Source organism: Hypomesus nipponensis, chromosome 26, assembly GCF_054491055.1.
Source record: "Hypomesus nipponensis isolate SF chromosome 26, ASM5449105v1, whole genome shotgun sequence".
NCBI lineage: Eukaryota > Metazoa > Chordata > Actinopteri > Osmeriformes > Osmeridae > Hypomesus > Hypomesus nipponensis.
In genome coordinates this window covers 1,893,184-1,906,213 of record NC_140386.1, presented here as the reverse complement: position 1 = coordinate 1,906,213, position 13,030 = coordinate 1,893,184, and the positions used below count along the sequence as shown (strand labels likewise).

At 41.3% G+C, this 13,030-nt stretch overlaps 1 protein-coding gene and 1 pseudogene across 7 annotated transcripts in view; one reads left to right on the top strand and one right to left on the bottom strand.

The window, feature by feature from the left end:
- rabggta (Rab geranylgeranyltransferase subunit alpha) overlaps positions 1 to 13,030 on the top strand; it is a 62,978-nt gene that overhangs the window by 45,243 nt on the left and 4,705 nt on the right. For all 7 annotated transcript variants that reach the window (XM_084692329.1, XM_084692328.1, XM_084692331.1 and 4 more), the window contains one exon: positions 7,298 to 7,386. In XM_084692329.1, the coding sequence (XP_084548455.1) occupies positions 7,298 to 7,386 (89 nt within the window). The remainder of the gene's footprint in view (positions 1 to 7,297; positions 7,387 to 13,030) is intronic.
- Positions 1,232 to 5,486, bottom strand: LOC146220982 (uncharacterized; annotated as a pseudogene).

The following is a 13,030-nucleotide window of genomic DNA, read 5'->3' as shown; positions in this document are numbered from 1 at the left end:
GGGTAAGTCATGAAAGGTGAGGGGGTAGGAAAGGTGGGTTTAGGGAACCGACTGCTAATGTCGTAGACTTTTTCCTCAAAGAAGGAGGAGAAGTCGTCTGCTGTCAGGGTGGAGGGGGGGGGGGAGGTGGGTTAAGAAGGGTGGAGAAGGTAGAGAAAAGTTTGTGGGGGTTTGAAGCAGAGTTAATTTTGTTAAGAAAGTAGAGGGTTTTAGCACCAGTAATGTGAGAAGAGAAGGATTTAAGGAGGGAGTGATACTTATCAAGGTCCAGACCGTCTTTGGACTTGTGCCATCTCCTCTCAGCTGCTCGAAGGGTGGACCGCTCTTCACGAATAACATACGTAAGCCACGGACAGGAGAGAGAAGATCGTGCAGGCCTGGTTGACATGGGACAGAGAGAGTGATGCAGTTAACGTGGTTAACAGGGTGTCGATGGCAGTGTTAGTGGGGTGGGACGAGAACTCGTCAATGGGAGGGAGGGAGGATGTTACAACAGAGGAGAAATGGGAGGGGGATAGGGAGCGGAGGTTGCGCCGGAAAGTTGGGAGGGGAGGTAGGAAGGGTTGGAGGGAGAAAGACAGAGAATTTGATAAAGAAGTGATCAGAAATGTGCAGTGGGGTTACAGAGGTTAATTCAGTGATACAGTTACGTGTCAGGATGAGGTCTAGCTGTTTGCCTGCCTTATGGGTCGCCGGTGTGCTCAGCAGCGTCAAGTCAAATGAGGTCAGGAGGGACAAGAATTCGACAGCCTGCGTTCTCTGGAGGTGGATGTTGAAGTCCCCAAGGACTATCAGATTGCAGCCAATCACCTTCTCAGCAGTGCGGATGATACGCTGCAGTCTGCTCTTGTCCTTGGCAGTGGCAGCAGCGTACCAGATGGTGATAGAAGAAGTGAGGATGATGACTGTGTAGAAGTGCACCATCATCGTCTTTGGCAGGTTGAATTTCTTCAGCTGCTGTGGGAAGTACATCCTCTGTTGTGCTTTTTTGGTGAGGGAGCTGATGTTCAGTTCCCACTTGAGGTCCTGGGAGAGGATGGTGCCCAGGAAGCGGAAGGACTCCACAGTGCTGACTGGGGAATCACTCAGGGTGATGGGGGTGAGTGGGGCTGTGTTCTTCCTGAAGTCCACAACCATCTCCACTGTCTTAAGAGCATTGAGCTCTAAGTTGTTCTGGCTACACCAGGTCACCAGGTTGTCAGCTTCCCACCTGTAGTCAGACTCGTCCCCGTTAGAGTTGAGCCCAATGAGGGTGGTGTCGTCCGCAAACTTCAAGAGTTTGACAGACGGATGACTCGAGGTGCAGCTGTTGGTGTACAGGGAGAAAAGCAGAGGAGAAAGGACGAAGCCCTGAGGAGATCCGGTGCTGATGGACCGGGAGTCAGAGACTTGTGTTCCCAGCTTAACCCACTGCTTCCTGTCAGACAGGAAGTCTGTGATCCATTTGCAGGTGGAGTCGGGCACGTTCAGCTTGGAGAGCTTGTCCTGAAGCAGGGCGGGGATGATGGTGTTGAAGGCAGAGCTGAAGTCCACAAACAGGATCCTGGCGTAGGATGCTGGGGAGTCCAGATGCTGGAGGAAAAAGTGGAGGGCCATTTTAACGGCATCATCCACCGACCTGTTGGCTCTGTAGGCAAACTGCAGTGGGTCCAGGAAGGGGTCTGTGATGGATTTGAGGTGTGCCAGCACAAGGCGCTCAAAAGACTTCATTACCACAGAGGTCTGGGCGACGGGTCTGTAGTCATTAAGTCCTGTTGGCCTTGGCTTTTTGGGCACAGGGATGATGGTGGACGACTTGAGACAGGCTGGCACATGGCATGTCTCCAGGGAGGTGTTAAAGATGTTTGTAAACACAGGAGACAGCTGGTCAGTGCAGTGCTTGAGGGTGGCAGGAGAGACAGAGTCCGGCCCAGCTGCTTTGCGGGGGTTCTGCCTCTTGAAAAGTCTGTTAACTTCACCCTCCTGAATGGAGAGAGTCGTCACTGTAGAGGGGAGGAGGGGGGAGGCCTCATGGATGGGAAGGGGTAGTTCAGGACTGTCCAATTGCCTTTCAAATCTGCAGTAGAACTTGTTCAGGTCGTTGGCCAGGCGGCAGTCGTTGGTGGAGTGGGGGGATCCTCCATTGCCTCGCTGGTCCACTGTTTTGATGTCCTCACAACAGGTTTACAGAGCTTTAATTTCTGCCTGTATGCAGGAATCAGATGGACCATGGTATGGTCAGAGTGGCCCAGTGCTGCACGAGGGACTGCGTGGTAGGCTCTACTGACTGTAGTCCACTTTATCTAAAATTGAAGCACCACAAAACAATGATAGGGCTGTTTGTTTAACGTTTTGAAAGATTTTCCCCCTTTTCAGTCCGACTACCAGTTCTTTACAGTAAATTGCCAAATACATTAACATTTTTATGCTGAGCCATTTTTGAAGCGCATCCTCGAAACGACCCATGAGTCTACAGACAGGGATGTTGTTACTGACATGTAAAGATCGATAGATGGCACTTGTTGCACGGAGCAAAGGGACTGTCTTAAAATGAACGTGTCTTCGGAAAATTACCCCTCTCGGTTCTAATGTAAACACAACTTTGAGCACATAATTCATATGTGGAGTTTCAACTCTAAGTTAAAGCCAAATTGGCCAGCCAACAGAATATCACCAATTATGAATGTGACGTGAAAGACAATTAAACACTGACATAAATGTTGAAACACATATGTTAGTTATTAGGGAAACCTATTGTTTTCATTAGTTTTATTATTATTAGGGTTCCTCCGGTAGGACAATCCAATAAGACAATCCAATAATAGGACATCCAAGTGGGTACCCCCACACCAAATATGGGCCACATCGGACCATAGGGGGCGCTACAGGCCACGCCCAAAAGTCACATTTGAGTGATGGCATTTCCACCCTTTTGCTCCAATTCTTCTGAAACTTGGTGTGCATGCCTCATTTTTCATGGGGAACAAAAAGGCCTCAAGGACCCATAAGGTCCTTCATGATAGATTTTCCTGTACAGTGATAATTTTGGAAAACATTCAAAATTCCTCTTCTCTTGAACCAAAGGTCTAATTGACTTGAATTTGATTTTGTACAGATATGTATCATTGACGTATTTAAAAATGTTACTTAAGGCAATTGAATCAAGTACAAAATGGCTGAAAGGGGTGTATTTATGTAAATGTCCACATTGCCTCAATATGTTTGTGTAACTAAATCAAATGTCTTTTTTAGTGCTGTCAAACGATTAAAATATTTAATCGCGATTAATCGCATTAATGTCATAGTTAACTCGCGATTAATCACAATTAATCGCACATTTTTATCTATTCTAAATGTCCCTGATTTCTTTTTGTCCCAATCTTTTTTCAAATTTTAATGCTCTTATCAACATAGAAAAGTGGTTCGGATTGCTTTGTGCAAATATTTTTTTTATTGAAAACAACATTGCAATCGCCTGGCTTTGACGAGGGGGCAGAGAATTCGCATCAGCTGTGTGCTTGGCCATCAAGTGGTATTTCAGACTGGACGTGCTGCGATGATAGCTCAGTTTACAACGACAAAACACACAGATTACTGGTCTTGTCAATAGAACCATTTGGCAACTTTTTAAAAGCAAACTTTCCATTCAGAATCTTATTGGCATCCATTTCGGCATCTCGCGCTCGTCATCCACTCAAAACGTAACGTTAGCCTACTACCAGAGAATGTCTAATATCCGTAAACGGGCTCTGCTACTACTCTTTAGCCAGCTCGCAAGCCAAACGAGTGTATGGCGTGCCTGTTGTTTTGTTTCCGGTCTAGCTAGATCCGGTGTGGTGTTGTAGTTTTTCTAACGTCGGTATGTTGCAACAGCATGTGAAAAAAACTACAAAGTTTGCTAGGCCAAAAAGAGCGTTAATCGCGCGATAAAATAATTGACGCCGTTAATTTGGGTTTGCGTTAACGCCGTTAATAACGCGTTAAACTGACAGCACTAGTATTTTTTAAGGATGGTTCAAACATAATAGTCTTTAAGGTGACATGCCTCTGAAGTACCATGCAAAGTTTCACCTTGATATGTCAAAATATGACTGAATTACAGCTGTTTGAACTTGGACCAAATCTGACAATGCTCGCCATGTGAGAAACAGCTTTTTTTATTATCCAGTTATTGAACTTTGTGTAGCTAGCTACTTGTAGTCTACGCATGGTAGAGATAACACTAATGGTTATCTCTAATGAAGTAAATTGATTGTTCAGGTGGATCCCCTGTCTGTTTCACAAATTCATTTCAGTAACCTAAGCCAGGACACATCCCCACTGATGCTTGGCATGATTTGAAATTCACTTCCATGACAAGTTATGGCACTCCAAACAACTTTTTTTTAAAAACTATAAGTAAGTTATTCTTTACAGCAACAACCCAGTCATCCCGTTGTCCCATTTTCATAGGAAATGTACAAGCAGTTTTAACTTTGGCTGAATCTAACAGTGCTTACCACAGGAGAAACAGCTTACTTTTTAATACAGTTAATGAACATGACACTATCCAACACTGAGAGTAGCTCAATGGGCTGGGATGGTGACCTGTAAAGTATAAGGTAGTAGGTTTGGATTCAGCCATTATCTTTTGGCCTGTCATCATTTTGATTATCTGTTTAGTTAAACAGGATGACATCATTCTGAAATACCATGCACAATTTCATGCAATTTCACCTTGAAATGTCAACTGTTTCTTAACCTTTGTCCCAAAGCTAATACTCTGCCCTTTATATTCATACAATCTCATCAGTTGGTGTGTAGCAGAGAGGATAGGGAGACTGACTTGTAACCTTACGCTCATGAGTTCAAATCCCCATTCAGCCTGTTGTTGGCCAAACATGTAGTTTTGCTCCCTTGTTGTCCAACTCTCGATCTTCTACACAGTGTACATGTTTATAATATTTTGCCATTTTGCGGAGGAACCCGCAGCGCTGCTTACAGCTATATTCTTTAACATTGTTTTTGATACCCTTTTCAAATAAAGTAATACACTTTTTTTTTTTTTTTTTTTTGGTTCTTTTGAAGTATTTGGTTTTTTTTAATTTGCAGTTTCACTAAATGTCCTTTCATTCTGTTCTGCAAAACATGGCAAGTGGAACTTTTGGACACTTGGACATATACTTACAGTACTAAGTATATGTCCAAGTGTCCAAAAGGAAATTACAAAACACGCAACTATTCTGAAGTTTGGGATCACTTAGAAATGACCTTGTTTTCCATGGGTTAGGTTATATTAAATTAGTTTAAAGGCAGAATAGGCAAGTTTTTCTAATGCAATTTTAGCTTTAGTTTGAAGGATTCAAACCAAACTATTCCACCCCCTCCCTTAAAATCCACTCCTCCAAAACACCTTAATGTGCTGCTTGAGTACTGCCGGAAGGTAGACAGACACAGACAAGTAGCCTGTCCAATCATTGCATTTCATCCGAATGTCGTCCAATCATTAGTGCCGGTCCAACCTTCATTATTTGGTTATGTTTATTACAGTCCTGCGATCCCCACAGATATCATATTTGTTACATTTCACTGTCAAACCTTTAGATTTAGTGGTGGCAATCAGGATGTTAAGTTTATTTAAACAAATATGACAAAGTGCTTTTCAATAACATTGCCTACTTCAATTCTCCATTGCAGAAAATACAGCAGACCTTTGGTACAGTGGCGGATACTGGTCTTTCAAATAGGGGAAGCTCATTTTCAGCGTACATCATATACATTTTCCATTTATTTTGCTACTTCACGGGCTAGTTCACCCCTACGACACTAGCCTACTGTATGAATGAATGAACGATATAACTAAACAATATTAAACTCGAGGAAATGTGGGAATTCGGTAAAACTGAAACAAGGAATGTGGTTTATAGTTATGAAATGTATGATGAAAATTGGCTTGCAATTTCGCCAAGCAAATATCAAGAAATAGGTTGCAAAATCCGCAATGGGACTGAGCTTGAATAGCTTCGTGACTTTTTAATAGTACAAAATCGCTGTCAATCAAAAGGAGATGCAGTCTTTCGACAGGCCCTTCAATCATCACGCGATGACGCGTCTAGGCCAGCCCACTCCTCCATTCACCCCCAGAGACGCTGAGCGTCCGTGGGTGGGACATAATCGCAGCATTTATCCAATGACCGTATAGTTTCGAAGCACGAAGCTGCCCCATTTAAGTCCATGGACACTGGGCTTCAACAGGGAAATGTACTGTGACGCTACGGGAATGTATAAGAAGGAAATTGAGTCAGTCGACCTACGACCTACGTATCTGAACAAACTCGTCTTTGAGATGAATGTGTTCTAACACATTTAAAATGTTAACACAATAGTAAATATTTGACCATTCATTTTTTGACATTTATGGGGAAGCTGAGTTTCCCTTGCAGTCTTAAAGAAATCGCCACTGCTTTGGTACTCTAGTTGTCATTTGTTGAAGTAATCAAAGAGAAACAAAGAGATTTTATCCAATCCCTGATTTTTCCTGAAGAACCTCTCACAAGTTGTATTTCCATGATGGGCATTACTGACGTACCATACTGTATGGTCAAGCTGCTCCAACAACAGCTCAATAGGGTGGAGAGTGACCTTCTGGTCACCTCATTATAGACAGAATATCAGATGAGCTCAGGTTAGAGCTGTATCATGCAAATAAGAACATGTGAACATGATCAGAAACACTGCCATCTTCTCTGGGCTAAAGCTAATTTAAAATGGACTGAGGCAATGTGGGAAAACTGTTCAGTGGTTAGACAAATATAAATTATTTTGGGAAATCATGGATGCTGCGTCTTCCGTACTAAAAAGGAGAGGGACCAACTGCCTTGTTATCAGCGCTCAGTTCAGAACCCTGTATTTCAGATGGCATGAGGGTGCATTAGTGCCTATCGAATGGGAAGCTTGAACATCTGGAAAGATATATACAGGTTTTAGAGCAACATTTGCTTCCATCCAGACAAGGTCTTTTTCAGGGAAGGTTTTGCAAATTCAAAATTACTATTTTTTTTTCTTAAAATTGTACATTTCATCAGTTTAAACATTTGATATGTTTTATTGTGAATAACATGGGTTAATGAGATTGCAAATGATTGTATTTTTATTTCACACAATGTCCCAACTTTTTGGAATTGGGCTATACGTAAATACTTTCCTATTTGTTCCAGGAACCGTCTGAATGTCCAAGGATTTAGTTTGGGTTTATCTCTTGTAGTTAGTCAGGAATCCTGTTGTTTAGACTGTATATGCATTGATACAAATGATCAATCTCTCCATCTCTCCTTTGCAGGGTGTTTGCTGACCATTATCCTTCTAATGAGAGCATTAGACCCACTGGGATATGAGCAAGAGACCCTTGCTCACTTCCAGACACTTAAAGTGAGTTCTCTTTCAAAGATGAATTTCTTGATTAAGTAATTTTGAGAATACTGCCTTCTGCATTTTCATCACAGAGAATTAGTTATTGTAGCAGATCATTGGCATATTAACACTGTGTTACAGGTCACTATTTATTTTGCAGTCAAACCAGTAACTTTTCAAAGTCATTTTAGCGCATTTCAATGTTTTATATGTGTCATGTAAGGTTTAACAACAGTATACATTTAAAACAAATTAAATTTAAAACACCTAGATTACAAACAAATTACTAATGGTTGCAGATGAGTTATTACTACTAAAAGTTATAACATTAGTAGGGATGAGTATTGATAAGATTTTAACAATTCCGATTATTTATCAATTCCTGCTCATTGATTTGATTCCTTATCGATTCTTATTGGGCAAGGTGGGGGAAAAGAGCCCAAACGGGTTTATTTACATTAATTTTCTTTTATATAATGTTCTATAATGCTGCATTAAAAATCGATATGCTCTGTTTAATAATGGGTTAACACAACAACGCAAACTTTTGCTAATAACACGCGCCCTTCGATAATTAACGTGAAGTTATCAATAATGGGAGACAAATGCCGGAGCTAAAATGTATGCTTCAAACGACGGGACAGAAGATAACTTGATCGACTATACACAATAATGGCAAATTCCTTCACACAGTGACAAGTGGTTGTGATCACTTTTGAGGAGTTTAGCTCTACCTTGGATAGTTAGAGATGAAGCGCGAATGTTAGCTGTGCTGCTGCATGCATCGAACACATGACATTCAAGTAACTTCATTCCATGCTGTGTGTTCAAATTCTTCTTCATATTTGTTGTATTTCCTCCCTTCGACGAAATAGACTTTTTACACGTGTTACAAGTGGTGTTGTCATTTTGTCGTGTGAAATACAAACCTTAGAACGCTTCTGCCCAGTTGCCATGTTTGCTGCAGTCTGAATAAACTATAAAAATTTGCCCAGCGCAGCGGCACAGAGAACCGTTAAACAGCAGAATCGTTAAAGAATTTGGCTGACGATTCTGAGAAATCAGTTCACTGGGAACTGGTTCTAAACAAGAACCGTTTCTCAATACCCATCCCTAAACATTAGTAATGGCAAGGCTTTAGTCAATGCTTGATAAATGTTAAAGGGTTAGCTCCATAAATGTAGCTACAGGGCATGCACTAGTCATTTGTAATTCTGAGTATTACATCGTTGGAACTGTTCCTTCTGCTTATAAAGTAAATGAAAATGTGGTGCACTTTGAGAGCCAAATTGAGGCCAACTATGAAGCACTTTGTGCTTGTGTAAACATTTTTAGCAAACACATTGGTCATATGGTGATGAAATGAACATCATACCTACAAACTTGGTAAAGACAACAGTTTATCGCAGTTCACACATGGTGGAAATACAAAATTGATGAGAGCATGTATGTAGGGCTGCAACTAACGATTATTTTAATTGATTAATCTGACGATAATTTTTTCGATGAATTGGATAAAAAAACAAAAGCGTTAATTTCCAACCCTTTATTCAAAAACAGAACTGACAGTGCAAATTCACAGTGCAAAAAATCTTATTAATAGTTAATAATAATAGTAATTAATTAAAAGTTATTAATATTAGCATATATTTAATGTTATTTTCAGAGATTAGCAATTTATTTGAGTTTTATTTAAAGCTTTATTGAAAATTGAAAGATTGTGGAAGTAGGCCAGACTTCATTAGAATAATCTGGTGTATATTTGAGATTTTTTGACACAATTTTGACCAAAGTTAAGATTTGCGAGGATGAAGCTATTTTCAAAGATAAGTGATTTTCTATCAATTTATTTGAAACTTAATTGAAAAATGTAAAGCTGTGGAAGTATACCAGACATTGTTAAGATACTCAGGTGTCTGTTTGAGGTTTTATATTCATAAAAATATTATAAGTCTAAATTTTTCGAAATTGTATGGGTCGTTTTCACCCGGTCCCTAACGCAACGCTGCAAAGTAGCGTCTTCCGAATGTGAGACAAATGTCGAATATGAAACTGACTTAACCTTGGTCAATTAACGCACTCGATGTATTTAGCGTGAAATGCTCCCACACCTTGGATGACTTAGGTTGTACTGATTTCTCTGCCTCCCCCATGTGTTTAAGAACAACGTTACTCAACAACATCTCTCCGATGGTCTTTCCTCTACCTCTGCTCTGCTCCGTGCTCAACTAAATTTAAAAAATATATATTCAAACATCTCTGCGACTTATTGAGTGGCGTAATAGTTGCGCAACACAACGAATCTACAATGACATTTGATACCAGCGCTTTTAATAATCGATTTTAATTGATTTGTTGTTGCAGCCCTACATATATGTACTTACAGTATAACTAAAAAACATCTAATGGTAAACTATGCACCCTTCTGCGTTCTGACATTTGATTTTTCTGGGCTTTTCTGTTCTGGGAAGAACAGTTCTAATGCCCTTTCATATTGGAACTAGAGAGGGTACAATTTCTGGGTATATTGTGAGATATTTGTGTACTTTGAAAACATACTAAAATATAGCAGCAAGCTGCAATGAGGGTAGCCTGGCTCTGCCCTCCTACGTATTTCCGCTCAATTTGGATTTTGCTTCTGTAGTAGGTCTGGGAGTTAAGCTCTGAAGTCAAATTCCAGAAACACATTTTTTGTAGGTCCAAACAGCGAACAGAGGGAGTGGCAGAGAACGATGACGTTAATGTTGTGCACTAGTTTGAGTAGTTTAGTAATGGCGGCGGAGAAAGATGCAAGCGAAACTATTCTGCGGTTGTGGCAACGCTGCCGAATATCCATAGGTTAAAGCCGGAGCAAGAACATTCCTTGCTGAGTTTTGTTGGTGGCCATAATGTTGTGGCCCTCCTCCCCACAGGGTTTGAGGAAATTTTGATTTTCCAGCTACGGCAGCTAGCTCCGTTACAGTAGTGGTGAAGGAGTTGGCTAAGGCGAACGCTTGATATTGGTTATGGCAAATCAGAGTGGCTCTGGGCGGATCCAATAGTTTTAAACTTCAACAGAGGACCCGTCTTCAAGGAAGTCAACGCTTGTCAATGGAGCGGGACCAGACACTTTGTACAAATGAAATGTACGAGGGTCTGGTTAGGACCAGGCTACAATGTGGGGGACAAGCAGGTCAAATTACAACACATTTCAGACATCATCAAAACAGGGTTCTGAGTCGATATGCCAAGCTTGGTGTGAATGCATCAAATATTTTCTGAGATACAACCCAACATGCTGTTTGACAGCTAACTGGCTGATTTTGAATTTTTCTAACGGGCAGATGGTTTAAAAAATCGAAACTATGTTTATTAATACATTTCGTTAGGCACAGTCAGAAGTTCATCTGCCAATTTTGGGAAACATGTGTGGCCTGTGAAACGTTTTTACACCTTTCAATAAAATACTGTATATATATATATATGCTGTGTATATATTCAATTTGACTAGTATCACACTTTAACATGTGTCCGACTTGGGATTTCCCACGATATCAACAGAATGAAACACTTAAGACAAGCACATTCCAGTGGTCACATGACAGCAAAAAATTTTGGACGTCCTCAGAAAAGGGTTCAGAGTTGACGTACCAAGTTTGATGTTGATTTCTCAGAGTTGTTGGGATACGCTGCAACTTCCTGTTTGGCGGCTCTGCTGCAGATTTTGATTGGCTTTACCGGACAATTAGTTAGAAAATCACATCGATGTGATAACTTTTGTGAAGCTTGGTCTGATCTTAATCTCTGCTAATGTCTAATAGCTAATGTAATATTGCACATATTTTCGTCCTATTGCCCCTTAAGAAATAGTTAGCCTCCTTAAACACACCTTACACTCATAAAGTATATTCTAAACGGCATAAATGCTGCCAATTAATAATTGATGTAACAACTTATTGGGAATGGTCAGTGGCCTAGTCTATCGATTAAGGTAGGCCACTCGGAAGCATGTACACCGTCTGCTTCATTTGATCATTATAGGCTAAGCATTCTGTAGAAAATAATAACAATATACCCACTATTTATTAATTAAAACTACTTCAGCTTAATAATGCACCTAAAATACAAATGTGAGCAAAAGCAGCAACCGCTATCGAATCAACAGACGGGCAATTTCACTAGCAGGGGAAGAATACAAACAACGAAAATCTCCAGTTGACTTAGTTAATTGAAATTTGCAAGAACTATAGACTAATACAATAACAGGCTTAATTGAACTGACAACATAAGTTATACGGCATACAGTTCTCAAGGACGCACACACGCAATCTCATCTGTGCAGTGAAGCTCGTGTCCGTGCTATTCTCCAACATGCACTCTAACAATCACGGCTGATAGACGGCCTAACATTTTGTAAAGCCCTATTTCTGATACCGTGGCGGCAGAAATTTAGTCAACATCAAGTCAACATAGCGGAAACATCGGCATCTCCAACTTTGACCCTTTGGTGGCACTAGAGTGCTCCATTGGGAGACACGAAACTTGGTGAAAAGGATCGGGACAAATTCGCTTTTACAACCGTTATGTTCGAGTTAGCGGTGCTGACTGCTGGCATAACATTGAATCAGCTGCTTTCAACGTTTTTTTATGGATAAAATGATGGCTAGCTAACATAACGACAATATAAATGGATATGGATACTTTCAGTAATAGATCATTGAATTTTGTGTTGGGCTGCGCTTTGTCACCAATCTTGTTTGTGATATTCATGGTCAGGCTATCGAGGCGTCAACTGGGTGGGGAAGGGTTGCGGTTCGGTGGGCTGGGGATTTCATTGCTGCTTTTTGCAGATGATGTGGTCTTCCTGTCATCATCGGCCCGTGACCTTCAGCGCCTCCCTAGGGAGGTGTCCAGGCACGTCCAGCTGAGAGGAGGCCTTGGGGAAGACCCAGGACTAAGTGGAGATTATATATCTCCACACTGATCTGGGAACACCTCGGGGTCCCCCAGTCGGAGCTGGTTAATTTGGCTCGGGATAGGAAAGTTTGGGGCCCCCTGCTGGAGCTGTTCCCCCCTCAACCCAACTCCGGATAAGCAGTTGACGATGGATGGTTGGAAATTCATGTGTTCACTGACGTCAACTGCCTGCACATTGAAAATGCGCACAAACAATTTCAATTTATCACGAAAGATTGCGTACTGGACATAACCTATGCAACCAATCTTGCTCTCCTCCACTATGCGGAGGGGAAACGAACACTTTCAGCTTGCAACTCTGTGCCCTGAACAAACAAATGATGACTTGTGGCACAAATGCTTATCTGGCAGTCCACGTGTGGGGACAAGGTGCAGATGTCAGTCACTCGCTTAGCCGTAGTCAACGCAAGGAGTAAGCTCATCTTGAGAGAAGTTCAAGGGTATGCTGTTGATTGATTTGAACGAAGGCTTACACACAGCCTCCAGCACCATGGACAGGTCCCACCAAGGCATAGATGCTGTCTTAGAAGTTTCAGCCTGCTGGCAGAATTTGTATCGGTTAAATGTACGTAGTTAAATATCAGCTAATATTCAACTGTAAAGTACCGTATTTCTTCGAATAAACGCCGCCCTCGAATAAATGCTGCACCAAAAATGAACTTTGTGTAATAAAAGCCGCACCCCAAAAAAATCTGAAAACGGTTAT